Genomic DNA, 17,364 nt, shown 5'->3' with positions numbered 1-17,364 from the left:
ATGGATTGAATTATGTCGCCCCAAAATAGGTGTTGTAAATCCTAACCTCTGTGGCTGTGGTTATAATCCCATTTGAGAATGGGTTGTCTTTGACAGGATTAGCGTAGGGTGTGTCTTGAGTCAATCTCTTACAAAATATAAAAGGAGCAGATTAAGGAAGCAGAGATGGTGGAAGACACATGCCAAGCCATATGAAGACTGCCCAGGAACAGAAGCTCAGAAGAGACAAGGACCTTCCTCCAGAGCCAATAGAAAGAGAAAGCCTTCCCCTAGAGCCGACACCCTGAATTTGCACTTCTAGCCTCCTCAACAGTGAGAAAATAAACTTCTGTTTGTTAAAGGCACCCACTTGTGATATTTCTCGTATAGCAGCACTAGAAAACTAAGACAGGTATTCATTATATTCTTTAAGCTTTTCTCAAGGTTGGAAATTTTGCAAAATAGCAAGTAGGGAGGGAATCATATCTCTACCTGTAATCTCTCCCTTCTCTCATAAACTCTCTCACACCAGCATTTATAATTCTTAAAAATGTCGATCTCTTAATCTGTGATAAATTGCTATAAAACTGTCAATTGTTGATCATATATTTCAATTAACTTTGCAGCAGATCGCTGGATAACTTTTGATGAAAAATGGTTCTTTTAACAAATGGACTTGAGGACACCGGAGATTGTTGCTGTGACTTTGTGGACTCTGTTAAACCTAATACATATGTTGCAGAGGGGGCAATCCTTAACGTTAAATGTGCACTGCTCCCATTCAGCAGATAGAACATTCCATGTGCAGCCAGGGGCTTCCAGTCCCAGGCCCACCCTGTCACTTCCTGTGCAACCTTTTCAACAACAATGGCTTCCCTTCTCTAGATGTCAGTTTCTAACTAAAATGAGAGCGTAGACCAGATGCTCTGAATCATCTACAATGCTCTATGAAGCACTGGTGGTGCTGCTTGGTGCCACTTTCTAGGTCAGGCCCCTGAGTTGGTGTTACCAAGGTAGTGTGGGGAGGGAAGATGAGAAACTCTATTCTGTTATCTGTTAATGAGACCGAGGCTGAAGCCTTAATCTCAACCACCTCAAAAATGTATCACACTGATCCTAAGAGGAATGACATGAGATTGCACAATTAACAACTCCACGCTATACGTGAATAGGAGAAACACCCTCCTGTATGAAGATGAGCATTTGATTATACAGTAGCTCCTTTCCAGGTCCATAGGGTCATTGCAAGGCAAGTGTCCACAGCCTCCTTCCTCGTGTCCCTGGGCCTGCTGAGCATAGTAGCTGCAGTGTCCCCACCCTCTGACCTGGCAATGCTCCCAAACAGAGGATTTTAGGACAGAAATTACATCATGGATTTTGTTTACTATGGTTCATCTTTCCAATGACCTGAGTCAAGACAGCCTGTCACCTGGACTTGTGGCAGAGCAAAGCATGCTGGCTCAGGAGTCAGAACAACCTGGATTCAAATACACCCAGCTCTGTTGCTGCCTGTGTTGTGACTTGGGCCAGTGACTTCGCCTTTCTGGAGTTCCCTCTTTCTCCTTTGTAAAATAGGGGTAATAGTAATATGAACCTCAAAGGACTCTTAGGAAGATTAAACTAGATGATGCAGCTGGAGTGTTGAGCCTAGACCTGGACCAGAGTAAACCCAATAAATTTAGCTATTAATATCTGTTCTAAGTCGATTTGATCTTACACTAGGTTATTATAATGTTTCTTATTTTAGATATCTTTTTCCAAAGAAAGATCTCTTTTTTGAATGAAATGATTTAGCCTTAAATAAAATTCTAAGTTAAGGTTGTTTGCAATAAAATTATATGTAGCTTTTAAAGTGTATTTCCCTTATATGCTCTTAAAAAATATGAAAAAGTTCTATATGCTAGTCCATTTTTTTAAAAGTTAACAAAATTATGGTTAAAAAAAGGCTTTGGGATTGCTATACAATCAAACCAAAGAAACCAAACCTATTGTTATCGTGTTGGTTCTGACCCATAGTGACCCTATAAGACAGAGTAGAGCTGCCTCATAGAGTTCCCATGGAGCAGCTGGTGGATTTGAACTGCTGACCTTCTGGTTAACAGCCAGGCTCTTAACCACTGTGCCATCAGGGCTCCTGCTATACAGTGGGGGGATCAGTAAACATTTTCTGTAAAGAACCCGATGCAAATATTTTAGGTTCTGCTGCTACACAGTGTCTGTTGCAGCCACTCACACCTGCCATTGCATGGCAAGACCAGCCATAGCGATGCATAAAGAAATGGCTTGGCTGTGTCCCAGTAAAACTTGACTTATGGTGCAGTGGTTAAGAGCTCAGCTGCTAACCAAAAGGTCGGCAGTTTGAACTCACCAGCTGCTCCTTGGAAACCCTATGGGGCAGTTCTACTTTGCCCTATAAGGTCACTGTGAGTCAGAATCAATTCAATGGCAACGGGTTTTTCTTTTATGAATGTGGAAATGTGAATTTCATATCATTTGCACAAGTCATGAAATATTCTTCTTCTTCTGATTTTTTCAACCATTTAAAAATAGAAAAACCATTCTTAGCTCTCAGGCTGTACAAAAACAGATGGTGGGTCAGATTTGGTCCACAGGCTTTAATTTGCCAACTTCTGCTATCCAAGAAGAAAGATACAGAAAGATGTACAGATGCACTCAGCAAGTTATAAAATATATTAGGAAACCACATAGAAATTTAGTTTATAACAGTTTCCTATAAAACAGAATTTTGTTAATCTTGAACTACATCAAAATGAGTTTAATTTTCTTGATATTAAAATAACTTTCTTAAAAGAGAATTCCATTATAATATTAAATAAGAAGATTAAAAATTTTAAATAAATCTTATGTGGTATAGAAGAGATGCAGAGTGACTGATTATTTTGCTTTTCCCATGAACAAACTGTTGTACAAATTACTACTTACTAGTAGATGAATGTTTTAAACACTCTAAATATTTAAAAATTTAAAACACACAGTCATATTTTTATTTCTGAAAGATGACTCATTTCAAAATTAAATGTTACAATATTTTCTTAATATTTTAATATAAAAATGATAAATACAATTTATATATAAATACGTACAGAGATATTAATAAAAATATCATAGCTGGTATCCCCAAAACTTAAAATGTTTCACCAAAGGTTTGTGGTACACAATAGTTAAGCACTATCATATTGCCTTAAATTATTTTTCCTTCAACTACAAGTTATTTAAAGATAGAAAGTGTTTAAATAAAACACAATGCCAGCTGTACCTAATGAACTGTTTGCATATATAATCAAAGCTTTTAAACGGTCATTTTTATCCAGTTTATAATCTCCAAATTATCACATGAAAGTAACATTCTTTTCATTGATATATATTTAGTAATAACAGAAAAACTCCTTTTTAATCTCTAAAAAAATCTTCTTATTAATATGGAATCAAATCAAAGTATAGATAAGACAGTTGAAACCTGTCATAGACATTAGAGTTTCCAGCAACAATAAATTAAAGCATAAAGGGAAAATATGAAAACCATCTTTAATGTATTAAAGACACTGAGATAATCATTTCAAAAGCTCAGAATACTAGATACAGAGAAAGCTAAAATATATTTCCTCTTTATTAAAAGACAAGATATACTCCTTTAAACTATTCTTTGTAATAATATGTTCACACCTGAAGAACCCCACTATATAGTCAAAAAATAGTGCAGTTTCACTAAAACGTGAATTTATACCTTCTCAAAATTGTTAGGTGGTTTTTATTAAAATACAGCAGTTTCCTTAGGAAAAAAAACAGTCTGCCAATTGCAATATCTTCATTCTGGGGGAAAAAAAGACATTTTTTTCCTGTGAAAATGATAAAGTTCAGTCCCTGGCTATGAACATTCATTCACTTATTCAAAGGAAAACAAATTATTGTGCTTTTAGAGACTAGTTCTTTTCAGTAGCACAGATTGAGATTCTGAGATCTAGAAACCGTCACCAAAACGTTATGATTCACAAGCAAGCTTTGGTAAACAGCATTGGATCTGCCGAGTAGTTTCACTAAATGCATTTGTCCAGAGGGACTGTTAAGTGGTGGTGTTCTGCGGTCCCGCAACATCTTCTAGTGGCCTCTTTTTGCAACCATAGATTCACAAATATTTGAATTTATATTTAAACTCAATATCATTCAATGGTGGTAAAATGCCCAAGCCTGCACGGGACTGGTCCAAAGGAGGACATTTAACATGACTGTCCACAAGCTCTAGTTCAAAATAAGAAAGCATCAGAATCAAAAATAGCTTAATTTCATGAACAGCAAATAATCGCCCAGGACATATTGTAGCTCCTGATCCAAAGGGCATGTAGTAGTATTTCAACTTGAGTCCATTACAACAGAAGTTGGTCTTTGCTTTCCCATTTTCATCAAGATATCGATCATATTTAAAAGTCTGCAATAAAAATACAAAGAAAACAAACCCATAAGATAATTTTAAAGGAATGCATCTCTTTCTTGACCTGGGAATGCTGACAGTAACTTTATTTTTTAATCTAATTCATTAGTAATTTAGTAAACACCCCATTGTGGATCATAAAGTAATAAAGAATGGGAGTTTAATGAGAACTAAAGGAATGGGAAAATTTTATGATACCCTCTGCCCTGTCTTGGAGACTAGTTCTTTAGTTAGGCAGAATTAGGAAGAAGATTCAGATCAGAAACTAGATGAGTCAGTATGTTATCCAATATTCTGGATTTGGGAGCAGGTAATGTTTAAGGAAAAAGAAAAGCGGCAGCTTTATTATCATGATTACAAGTATAATCTAGCAGAGATTATATGATGACAAATAGGGATAAAAATTCAGGCCATTATCCACATCTTCCAAAATATATGAATATCTGACATAATTAAGGGGACAATCCCTCTGGCCACAATGCTCAAATGACTGGTAAATTTCCTCTTCATTTAGATCTGGGTAGACATCACCAGGACACTGGACTCTGAAGAACAACCACTTACCAAAGGGTCTGGATAGATTCTGGGATCTAAGTGCACCAACTGAGGATAAAAAGCTATGAAGTCATCTTTGCGGATGTTGAAGGAACCATCCTCTATGTGCAAAGTGAAATCCTCCTTCACAGCCCGGACGTTCAGGGAAGCACTGGAGAGCCTCAGAGACTCTTTGATGATGCTATCTAAATATTTTAAAAGACATGAAGGAAGGTAGAAAAGGAGAGAAGGAGGGAGGGAGAAGGAGGAAGGGAGTGAAGGAAGGAAAAAAGGAAGAACAAATCAAGTATTTAAAGACCACATAATATGGAGTCAGATATACTTCTAATAGCCTAGAACACAAAGATGAACAGACCACGGAAAGTGGCTGGATAAAAATTTCCCAAACTTTTTTCAGTTATTGCTATACTGTTATCAGTTAATTATTCAGTCGTGTTGAAATGTGTTTTTCAATCCAATAATATGAGCTAATAGTAATTTTTTGATAAAGATATAATATTCTTGGTCATCAATGGGAGTTAGATGTTCATAATTTTATGAAAAAGTAATCATACTTCTACATGAAAATAAACAACTAATAAAATTGAAAAAATCAATATATCATTTATATATGAATTATTCAAAGTTTATCACTTTTGAGATTAAATATGCTGATAACATATTTATATAAAAAGGTTTTTCCAGGTGTTTAACACAACTTCAATTCAATGTTTAGAAGAGCACATTTTATCAATACACTATCTGATATTGTATGGTAATGTCCTTCTGCCTGAGCAAAGATATAACGTATTTTCACAAATAATACTCCCACACATATAATGCATGTCATAGCTCACTTACGATAATAGCGAGGGGGTTGTACAGTTGGCAAAAAACGTATAATATGTGTGTTGTTTGCATAAAAATATAGTACAGGGACAAAAAGAACTACCCTGTGAATAATAGTTCAATATATACAGAGCAAATGAGAAGATTCAGCCTGATGTTTCAGTATTTTATCTTTTTAACAATTCTGTTTTTGGTGCTCATCACGTGATCCTGTATAAACCCAGAGAATGTTAGCACTTCACTTTACAAGCGAGAAAAGTAAGGTCCCCAAAAGAGAAGTGACACATTTGAGGTCTCCCTTGTTAGGGGCAGAGTTGCCATGCAGCTTAAGTTTCTTGCCTCCAAGTCCGTTCCACTAAGACCCTGCCCCTGAAAACATAGAGTGGTTTCTTTCCTTTAGAGAAAAAAAAAAACAAAAAACCAAAACACTTTCTTACTATAAAAACACAGTTCTTCTGTGGTTCTATATAATATAGAAAAGCAAAAAGAAGAAAAATAAAATAACCCTCAATCCCATCAACCAGAGATAACTGAAGCTAATTGTGGTTCCTTGATGGTACTTTTTCTCCCTTTATTTTATTAAAATTGATAATATGCTACCATTAGCCATAACTTTAGTGTCAGGTAAGAGTAATAACAATGGAGACAGACGAGGGTAGCACATGGTAGAGGATGACAGTGTAGATTGAGAGTCATACATTAAGGCTGTAATTTGTACCACTTGACTTTGGGCAGTAACTGAACCTCTAAGTACCAGTTTACTCACTTGTAATACAGAAACAATAATAGTCCCTTATCATAAGATTGTTGTGAGAATTAAACAAGACAATACATATTTGAAATACTTAGCATAATGCCTAGAACTTATTAAGGACTTAGTACCTACTGACGAGGGCTGTTAGTAGTGGTATAGGGGAAATGAAAGGCAAGCATAGCAAGCACACCTAGGACTGGCATGTCATTCAGTTGCATTTGGTTTAAGCATATGGGATTGCCTTCAAAGCTGATTTTTTGACCAGCATTCTCTAATGTTCTATTCACTTCATCAGTAGCTGCTTTCATTGCTTCAGGACTCCTGTTAAAAGTTAAGAGAAAAGAAAGATGTACAGATATACCAACAGATCTGCAAATAGGCATTTTCCCTCTTCTTTTAACTAGGTGTTATATCAATGACCATGAAGATGGCACAGGACCGGGTAACATTTTGTTCTGTTATACATAAGGTCACCATGAGTTAGAGCTGATTCAATGGCAACTAACAACAACAGATACAAGAGAAGGTGGGAAAAGGATATTCTCATCTACTTTTGACTCTCTCTTATAATTGTGCTTGGATATTGGCAAGAACTATTGCCTTAAATGGTCCTTTCTATATAAAAGAAAACTGTGGCCAGACTTTTATAAATACATGATTTTAATAAGGACTGAAGGGTCAAATTGGTCAAACGCATAGTAATTTAGAAGGAAAAATTATATCTAAGATAAAAATGATAAAGTACCTAGCTGAACTCCAAATGGATAAATTAAATTTACTCTTAAAATTTATTCCATGATTTCATTTATATTGCAATTTATTGTTACAGCACTTTGAATTGCGAAATTAAGGCTACTTCATTTTAGGGCATTAAAGTTCATTGGAGCATCAGAGCTGTGGTATGGATCTATATTACTTAATTACAATACACTGAGTTTCACTAATGTTGGACTGAAAAGTATTTGTGTGACTACCATAAAGTATGGCTACTATTACCTATATGGTATTAAATTGATCAAGTAACCCTACTATAAATATGTGAATTTATTCCGGACAGGGCTATCCCAAGTAATAACTTTGGAAGACATTTAACATTTGAGACTAACTAGTGATGGGTTTTTATTTCTAAAATTAAGTTTTAAAATATTTTCATATTGAAGTCATTGAATTACCAGCCATCAATGGAAATTTGGCATGCCCAATTCAATGGAATAGTGACTTTATGCCTACCTACGTGATATTAAACATCCAATTTGACTGCAATAATTTAATGATCCTCTCGAACAACAATTTCTCAAAAGGTTAACAATTTGGAAATAAATCATATTAAGTAAAATATGGAGCCCTGGAGGCACAGTGGTTAAGAGCTACAGTTGCTAACCAAAAGGTCAGCAGTTGGAATCCACCAACCAGTCTTTGGAAATATGTTCTATACAGTTTTAAAAGGCAAAATCTAGCTGTCATGGATTGAATTGTGTTCTCCCAAAAATATCTGTCAACTTGTCAAGGTCATAATTCCCAGTATGGTATGACTGTCTACCATTTTATCATCTGATGTGATTTCCCTATGTGTTGTAAATTCTATCACTATGATGTAATAAAATGGATTAGCAGCAGTTATATTGATGAGATCTACAAGATTAGATACTGTCTTAAGCCAATCTCTTTTGAGATATAAAAGAGACAGGTGAGTAGAGACCCAGGGGAACCTCCTACCACCAAGAAAGCAGTGCCAGGAGCAGAGTACATCCTTTGGACTCGGGGTCCCTGTGCGGAGAAGCTCCTAGTCTGGGGGAAGACTGATGAGAGGGCCCACAGAGAGAGAGAAAGCCTTCCCCTGGAGCCGGCGCCCTGAATTCAGACTTCTAGCCTAGTGGACTGTGAGAGAATAAACTTCTCTTTTTTAAAGCTCCACTTGTGGTATTTCTGTTACAGCAGCACTAGATAACTAACACACTAGCCAAGTCTCTTATCAATAATAACAGGCTATGATTGACCAATAGATATCACAGTTGGTTAACAGTGAGACAACATTTACTAACTGAGTGGGAAAAACGGAAAAAAACAAACGGTGAATGCGCAAAGGAATAAGGTAGAGGCATTGTGCTGATTGCTGTCCATAAGGAAATGATCATGTAAATACATGTTACAATTATGAAGATTGTTCATGAACTTAAGTCAGTAGTCATGAGGAATTGTGCGCTTAAGAGCTAAGGTGCTGGACCACATGGCCTGAGTTGACTCCAGCACCAGTACAGCCGAGCCCTATGGAGTCGGGTCCATTCCTTTTCCTGGGACTGCTCTGCTGCTATGAACCAGGCTTACCAGTCAGACCTGCTCACAACCTTGTGGGGATGAATGTGTTGATACATGTTTATCACTTGCAAGTGTCAACATTACATTCTTGATGGATGGCATGAAAAGGTACCACGTGCCTTTTTTTTTTTTTTTTAGGTTAAAATGGTGAAATTTCTGCTTTCTACCAAAATAAGCAAATAAATAAGCTGCTAGTTACCTAATCATTTGAAATAAGCTCCAGAAAGTTGCTGGAATGGTGTTTGCTTGAGATGCCCAGAGCACGACGAGATGCGTCTTGGCTTTCTCCATGTCATCGAAGGTGGAGAGCTGGTCGTTGAGTAGCATGCGCAGGCTGACCAGGTGGGAGACGCCGTCTCGCCTGCGGAGGTTCTCGTGCCTCAAGCCCTCAGCCAACTTCTCCCGGGCGTGGTAGGCTGTCTTGAACATGTGAATGGGCAGGCCGGCTACCAGGGCCGGAAAGATCTTGTCAAACTTCTTGAAGTTGTCAAGGTTACTTAGCATAAGCACTCTCTGTGAGTCTTGCCTTGTGAGATCCTTGCCAAAGAGAGTTAAATACCCAGCTTCAAACATCACTCGGTAGCAGAAGGAATACATACCTTCTGTCACCCAGGCAGCCATGTTTGGTTTGGGGAGGACCGAAGGTCTCAGGAGAAGATGGAGGTTTTCCATCATGGCTTCTGTGAGGGAATTCAAAGCAATACCCTGCAGGGTTTTGATGAAAGTCTTGTTTATGTTTTCAGTGGTATGTCCATCACTTGGGTCAACACTTCTATGCCCAAATACCTGCAGTAAATAAAACATGTGAAAAAAGAATTAAAACAGACGCAACACTAGGAAATGGTCGAAAAACAGATTAGATACTTTCATAATTCTCTACTTGTTAAATAAAGGTAAATTGGCCTTCTCATGTACAATTTCATAGTAGTTTTTAAGTAAATGGCTAAATCATACCCTTCCTTCAAGGCCCAGTTTGAATCCCAGCTCTCCAGCAAAACTTCTCTAGACTACCATGATTGTCTATTTCTTCTTGATTACACCCTAATTTGGTACTAATTCACAATGTTTTGTGTCATTAGTTCTCCTGTATATTCTTTGTAGATGTATTTTAGCCAGACTTTAAGCTACTCAGTGGCACAGACCATGTCTAATATTTCTTTGCAGAAACTCAATAAATATTGGTTAACTGTTTTCTCCGTAGCAGAGCCTCTTCAGTTACGTCTACATGATGCCATAATACTTGGTCATTTCTTCAACAAAATTAAATGATTGTGTGGCATGAGTATGGTAGAATAATTATTGAATGCCTAAGTTTTTCACTACACGCACTGTGGGGTTGGTGTAGACATGGTTGACCTAAGTGAGATGGTATCTGTCTTACTCATACAGTACAGCACCATCTGGCTCTGTAAGGTGTTTAATTTTTAATTTTACCCCCATTGGCTGGTTAAGAAATGAAAAATCTATCATGTGTCTGTCGAAAATCTATTTTGACTTTTTTAATGATTAGTACCAAGAGGCAATGTCTAATTTGACTTACTGTATTTCTAAGAAGCTCCAGATAAGGGTAACAATCTTGAACATTTCTATCCTTAAATCTAAATATATCAAAACTACTAAATAGATTTATATTTTTTTATATAAAAAAGATAGGAAACAAACAGAATGCTGTATACATGCAACACAGATTACCTTTGCAGAAGTACTGAAATGAAATTTTCTCCAGTCAAAGTGTTTTCCGTGGCATAACACCTTATGGTATGACATCGGATTTGTGATGAAATGGACATAGTTTCCCATTAGTTTACAGGTAAAAACATGACCATGTTTCTTTTGATTTGCTCTGAGGAACTCAAGAGGATTGGCACCAAATTGCAGAGCACAGCCCAGGTATGGAATCAACCCATTCTCTAGAGGTGGTTCACCCATTTGCCTATAAAACACAAATATACGATAGGTATGGAAAACTATACATTTGGTTTTTTATTTACTTTACGGTTTATAGGTGCTTCTTTTGTTGATGGTGCCTAACTGTTTTACTAAAATAATGAATTATATCAACAAAGTTACATGATAGGTTGATGAAAATGGTGACTAAATTCATCCATCCATCTATGCATTCTACAAACAATTATTGAATGCCTACTAGGTGCTAGTCACTTTTCCTGATGATGAAGATACAAAAGTCATCAAGACCAACAAGATTCTTGCTCTCAGTGTAGACATGAACCTACAGCCTACTGTTCATAGTTTTTCAAAGCGTCACTTCCCCAGTAATTCAAAAAGTTTAATTTGATTTTTTTCTCTAAAGATATAGAATAATGTATAACACAGAGGAATGCAGAATTGAAGTTTTCAAAATCATCATAGCTTAAAGATTATATTCTGTAATGACAGTTGAAGAGAAGGAGAATCTCATCTGAGAAATCAGCTTTTTAAAAAACAAAATTGAGTAAGGTAAGTATTGATAGAATCATCAATTGTAATTCAATGCTCTTTCATGCTATTTTAAATGTTTATGTTAGAAAATACGAAATTCTTTATTTTCTACCATAACCAAGTGTCTTTCTTGATAGTCATAAGGTAGAATAATTCTTTTCCATTTCTCAGTTTGAGGATAACTAGCCTAATTAAAAATAGAAGATATTAAGCCTGAAATAAAATACATGAAACGACAAAATGGTAGACAATACATAACAATCTACATAGCTGAAGATACGCTGGGAGTTGTTCTTCTTTTTCTAAGAATGATGTAACAGAAGATATCTGCCCCCTCCCACCAAAAAATACTCTTTGTGGCAATCCAAAGTTAAATAAACTATGGCTCCAACTCTGACTTTATTTGTATTTCTTGTATTCTTGAACCAACTATAAATAAATGAAACAAAATTGATGTCACATACACTTAGAAAATTGTCCCAGTTCACCAAGTTTGGTTAACATTAATAAGAAAACAGTACTAGAATAATCAACACAGGCTATATAGTTGGTCCAAACTTGGACTGAGTCTATATAAAATACAAGAACTAGCTGAAAATAAAATATTTAATGAGTCAGAGCATCTATTTTATCCACATACTAAAAAGAAACCCTTTCCATTGCAGATTCCCACTTGCCACTTGCATCCTTACTAATTCAGACTTCTTCTTTATATACACACATAAACACACACAGAGATCTTACAAGGTTTCTGTGAGTCATGTTATACATTTATGCATTACCGTTGGTATGTGTCAATACTAAAAAGGGAAATACTGTGATTATATCTTTTGTTAGCTATAAAAAAAAAATCACTTTAAAAATTTAAAAAAGAAAATGCAAATGTTTCTAAATATAGAAAACCAAATTTATTATATAATAGTGAAAGTAAAAGAACATTAAATGAATGAACTAAAAGACAATTTAAAGATAAAACTTTCCTTACCTTCTCCTTATTCCAAGAATAAGCCACAAGCAATAGCACACTACTATAACAATCCCCCAGATCAAAGATATTGTCATCATTTTGAATATTTAGTGTAAAACTCCTGGGGAGGAGAATCTATGATGAGAAAGGTAAGAATGTTGCTGAACAGGTACTCCAGCTACAGTTTTTATATAGAACCCTGATCCATTAACTTGAACTTGAGTGACCAAAGCAAACAATTAACCATTTATTCATCCTATTAGAGAAAAAAAAAAAAAAGTGGTATAAACTGGCCTTGAACTAAGTCCACAGCTATCAGAAGAAGTTCCAGAACAATCAAAGACCTGCAATACTTGATAAGTTGAAGGTCTCTCAGACAAATGTTGATTTAACATTTGAACCTGGGGACAACAGCTAATATTACAAGTGTAGTATGCCTAAAAAAAGAACGAATAAACCTGTTCAGGATGAATATATCCATTAAAGATGTAAAATATAGTATTTTTAAACATAAATTATTTATTGCACTAATAATTCGATCTGTTACATTTGTGAGAAGAAATCAACTTAAATGATTTACCAAAGAGATACAGCTGTCAAGTTTAAAGGAAAGAAAACTGGTGAAATGTTTCTGCTGCTTCATGTTTCAGTGCTTTTACAAAATCATAGATATTTTACTATATATAGTAACACATTACTTATCTAATATCTCCAAAGGATAAAGTATTCCATATAAATACATCTTCCAGACAAACAAGGCTTATTTTATGCATCAAAACTTTCTATCAACCTTTTTTTGTAATTGAAAATATGTATTAATTTTTCTGATAATTAAAGTAATGCGTTTTATTTCAAATAATTTAAGACTAACTGAAACATATCTTGGTAGAAAGTGAAAGTCAAGTCATAATTTTATTTCTCTTTCTTCCTACTCAAGCAGCTACTTAAAAGCTCGGCTGCTAACCAGGTCGGCGGTTGGAAACCACCAGCCCTCGTCAGAAGAAAGATATAGTGGTCTGCTTCCATGAAGATTACATCTCTGAAAACCCTATGGAGCAGTTCTACTCTGTCCTATAGGGCCACTATGAGTCTGAATCAATTCGATGGCAACAGGTAATGTGACTCCCCACTCATGGAGTCCCTGGGTGGCACAAATGGTTTACACACTCATCACTAGCCAGAAGGTTGGTGATTTGAACCCACCCAGAGGCGCCTTGGAAAACAGTTCTGGCAGTCTGCTTCCAAAAGGTCACAGCCTTAAAAATCCTATGGAGCAGTTCTACTCTACACGCATGGGGTTGCCGTGAGTCAGCATCAACTTGGTGACAACTAACAACAACAATTTCCCACTCAGAGGTAACCACTGTTATTGTTTGGTATATATCCTTTCAAACATGATTTCTATGCATACATAAATATTAATTGAGCATCTATTATGTACCAGGAACTCTTCAAAAATGTTCTGGTTACAGACATTAACAAGATAGACAGGTTCCCTACTCTAATGAAGACACTATTCCAGTGCAGAGACATAATAAACAAGTAAGCAAATACATTGATCGAAGTGTTATTAGTAAAATAAAATAGAGTGCTAGAGAACTATTGTGGGATGTGGGGCAACTTTGTATATATATGCTGACCAGGGAAGGTCTCTCCAAGGTGGCATTTGAGATCTGCACGAAAGGAAGGAATTAGCCATGGGAAAATCAGAAGGAAAAGCATTATAGGAAGAGGGAAGACCAAATGCAAAGATACTGAGTCAAGGATGAGCTTGGCATGTCTAGGGGACAGAAAGAAAGCAGGATAGATTGGAGCAGGGTGAATGAGGGGGAAATTGCTTACGATATGGCAAAGAAAGAGGTAGGAGCCAGATCATAGAGGGAATTGCAGCCACGTTAAAAACTATCAATTTTATTCTAAGTTCAAAACAATCAAAAGTTTTAAGCAGGGACATGACAAGTCTGATTTATGATTTTAAACGATCACTTTGTCTTCTGGTAGTGGTAGTGGAAGAGTGAAAACAGGAAGATCAGTTAGGAGACCAGACCACCACAGTGGACTAGACGAGAGATGATACTACCCTGGAACAGGCTGGTAGCAGAGGAGATGGAGAAACGTGGTGGATTCAAATTATATGTTGAAAATACCTCATCCTTTTCAATGTGTGCATACTCTTCCATTGATAAATGTACCATAATTTATTTAACTGAGTCACTATTGATGGACGTTTGGGGCATTTCCTATTTTGAGCTATAGACTCCATAGATTTATTTCATACTTTTTGACCCCTTAAACAGAGATCACAAATCTTTTTTTCACATGATATATGACCATAATTATTAACATCAATGATTGTATATGGCAGTAAAAAGATTTTCTTAGAATCTGTTTAGGTTTTTTAGGACTTTAGGTACATTAAATATATATTTAGACTGATACGCTGTTTTTTAAGTTAATGTATTTTTTTATTTGTAATATGACATATAAAGTGCTAAATCTTTACATGGTCTGTCACAGTCAGAGGAAACACAAATCTAATACCCAAACATGATTGAAAAACAATTTAATCCTTTAGAGTCACCTCTCATACAGACAAAAGCAAACAAAAACAGTAAAGGAAAGGGTACATGGGACCTCTCTGAACTATCTTTGCAACTTCCTGTGTATCTGTAATTGTTTAAAAATCAAAATCTTTTAAAATGACAAAGGAGAAATATGTTCACAATCCACAGCAAAACTTAAGCTTAATTAAGTCTTGTGTGCCTCACCACCTCTCAGAACCTCACGGACTCGTGTCAAGTGTCATCTGGTTAGTATTTACCTCCATTTCTCTTACCTTGATTTTTTACTCTCTCATTTATTATCCTATTTCTAAACAACAAAAGCCCAGGACACACAGACCTATTTTCCTCTTCTGGACTGAGGAAAATCAGAGGCTTGAATCTTTATATTCATATTTTTCCTATTATAGATAGTTTATACCTTTCATTCTGAGATTGTCACTTCTTGCTGCTGTCACATGTTGATAAATGGCATCTATCACACACCTAATATGCTGCTTCTTCCAAAAAACCAGCCACTGAAAACCCACTGGAGCACAATTCTACTCTAACACACACTAGGTTGCCATGAGTCAGAGTCAACTTGACAGCAACCGGTTGGTTGGTTGGTTATGTTTTAGTTGCCAGGAAGGCCTGGTATGATAAGCTGAGTTTATCTAAACTCTAATACCTCCATAACCTGCCAGTTTCCCCTTTATTTGTGTGGATTAGCATAGAATACCACACTCTACTGAAGTATTGAGGAAGAACTTGTTCTGTGCTCTGAGAATATGGGGTCTGAGTCCAGTACCCCACCCCAATTAATATCAGTACTGTCGAGTCAGTTTTGACTCACATTGACCCCATGTTTGTCAGAGTAGAACTGTGCTCCAGAAGGTTTTCAGTGGCTGATTTTTTGGAAGTAGTTTACCAGATCTTTCTTCTGAAGTAGGTGGACTTGAATCTCCAGCTCAGCCATTAAGTCTGGTCTTTTTACTACAATTTGAGTTCTGCACCCTACTTTTCTCCTGCTCCATCAGGGAGTCTCTGTTGTGTGCATTTTCAATTCTTTAAAATGTATTGAGACTTGTTTTATGGCCAAACATGTTATCTATCCTGGAGAATGTTTCATGTGCACTTGAGAAGAATGTGTACTCTGCTGCTGTGGGCAAGGTGCAGTGTTCTACAGATATCTGCTAGGTCTAGTTTGTGTGGTGTTTTCAAGCCTTCTATTTTCATGTTGATCTTCTGCTTAGCTGTTCTATCCACTAGTGAAAGTAGGGTATTGAAGTATCCAACTATTTTTATTGAATTGCCTATTTCTCCCTTCAATTCTGTCTGGTTTTGGTTTATGTATTTTGGAGCTCTGTTGTTAGTGCATCCATATACGTAATTGTTATATCTTATTGATGGATTGATCCTTTTAGCATTATAAAATGTCCTCTGTCTCTAGTAACGTTTTTTGTCTTAAATTTGCTTTCTTTTTTCTCTTATTAATATGCATTTATGGAAAATATTCATTATGTTCCAACCACAGCAAAAATAAGATGGTAATATGAAAATAAATGAAATTTTGGTTGTTTTAGAATTCATTCATTTCTTTTTCCCCTAATGCACAAATGCACTTGTGCTGGAAATCTGGTTCAGTACCATTTTTAAAAAAGGTGAACGCCCATACTGCCCTCTAGTGCATGACCATGTACACTGACACCTCCTGTGTAATCAAAAGAAACAAGAGGAAGAGCCATAACTCTGACGTATGGAGCCATGAACCAGAGTCCTAGAAAGAACTGTATACACCCCACTTATAGAATCAGGGCCTAATTTTCCACCCACATTCTGGAACCAACAAATCTTGGGCTAAGAAAACCCTTCCTTTCATTTTTGAAAGCCAGTACACTGCTATTTACACGACAGCAACATCATTAAGGGACAGAAGCCTGGAGAAGCTCCAGACTCTGGGATACTAGGACTAGTTCACATGAGGTTTTATGTTTTCATAGAACAAGGACAAGAATGACAAACCCAGCAGCAGGTCAAATTGCCAGTCACAGCTCCTGCTTGGCTCAGTCAGACAAGGATTGTTTTACCAGGCCGTGGTGCTAGATCTGTATGTAATACGTTTCTCACTCTGCTGCCTTCAAGATTTTCTCATTAACTCTGGTTTTCAGAAATTTGACAATGATCTGTTCAGGCTTTTTACACCCTTGAATCTCTGGTTTGTTTCTTTCATTGATTTTGGAACATTCTTGGCCACCATCTCTTCAAATATTGTTCTGTCCATCTCTCACGCTCTTCTCATTAGATAGTTTGATAGTATCCCACAGCTGTTCTTTTTTTTTTTCTTTTTACTCTTTGTGTTTAGTTTGTGTAATTCCTACTGACCTTTTTTCAAGTCTGCTGATTCTTCTTTCTGTAGTTTCCAGTATACTGATAAATTTACTGAAGGAATCCTTCATCTCTGCTCTCACTTTTTTTCCCCTAGCATTTCCACTTGTTTCTTGTATAGTTTCCATCTTTCTACTGAAATTTCCCCATC

General features: G+C 36.3%; 1 protein-coding gene across 1 annotated transcript; it reads right to left on the bottom strand.

The window, feature by feature from the left end:
• Positions 1-3,818: 3,818 nt before the first annotated feature.
• Positions 3,819-12,443, bottom strand: LOC101350541 (cholesterol 7-alpha-monooxygenase). Its single transcript, XM_004372576.2, has 6 exons — positions 12,304-12,443; positions 10,572-10,812; positions 9,079-9,665; positions 6,754-6,884; positions 4,991-5,166; positions 3,819-4,423 (listed from the first exon to the last, which is right to left on the bottom strand). The coding sequence occupies exons 1-6, from the start codon at positions 12,381-12,383 to the stop codon at positions 4,124-4,126; spliced, it is 1,515 nt and encodes a 504-aa protein (XP_004372633.1). The 5' UTR covers positions 12,384-12,443; the 3' UTR covers positions 3,819-4,123.
• Between the last annotated feature and the right edge of the window lie 4,921 nt (positions 12,444-17,364).

The sequence above is a fragment of the Trichechus manatus genome, unplaced genomic scaffold (assembly GCF_000243295.1).
Source record: "Trichechus manatus latirostris isolate Lorelei unplaced genomic scaffold, TriManLat1.0 scaffold00018, whole genome shotgun sequence".
NCBI classification, from domain to species: Eukaryota; Metazoa; Chordata; class Mammalia; order Sirenia; family Trichechidae; genus Trichechus; species Trichechus manatus.
Note: the sequence above shows the minus strand (reverse complement) of the source record. Positions and strands in the feature narration are given on the sequence as shown.

What these genes read in the sequence shown, in the direction of transcription:
- LOC101350541 (XM_004372576.2), bottom strand. Translation starts at nt 12,383, where the DNA reads ATGATGACAATATCTTTGATCTGGGGGATTGTTATAGTAGTGTGCTAT. An exon ending in ATTTCAGTACTTCTGCAAAG is followed by an intron (nt 9,666 to 10,571) that starts GTAATCTGTGTT and finishes TATTTACTGCAG; the next exon opens with GTATTTGGGCATAGAAGTGT. An exon ending in AGCTTATTTCAAATGATTAG is followed by an intron (nt 6,885 to 9,078) that starts GTAACTAGCAGC and finishes AACTTTTAACAG; the next exon opens with GAGTCCTGAAGCAATGAAAG.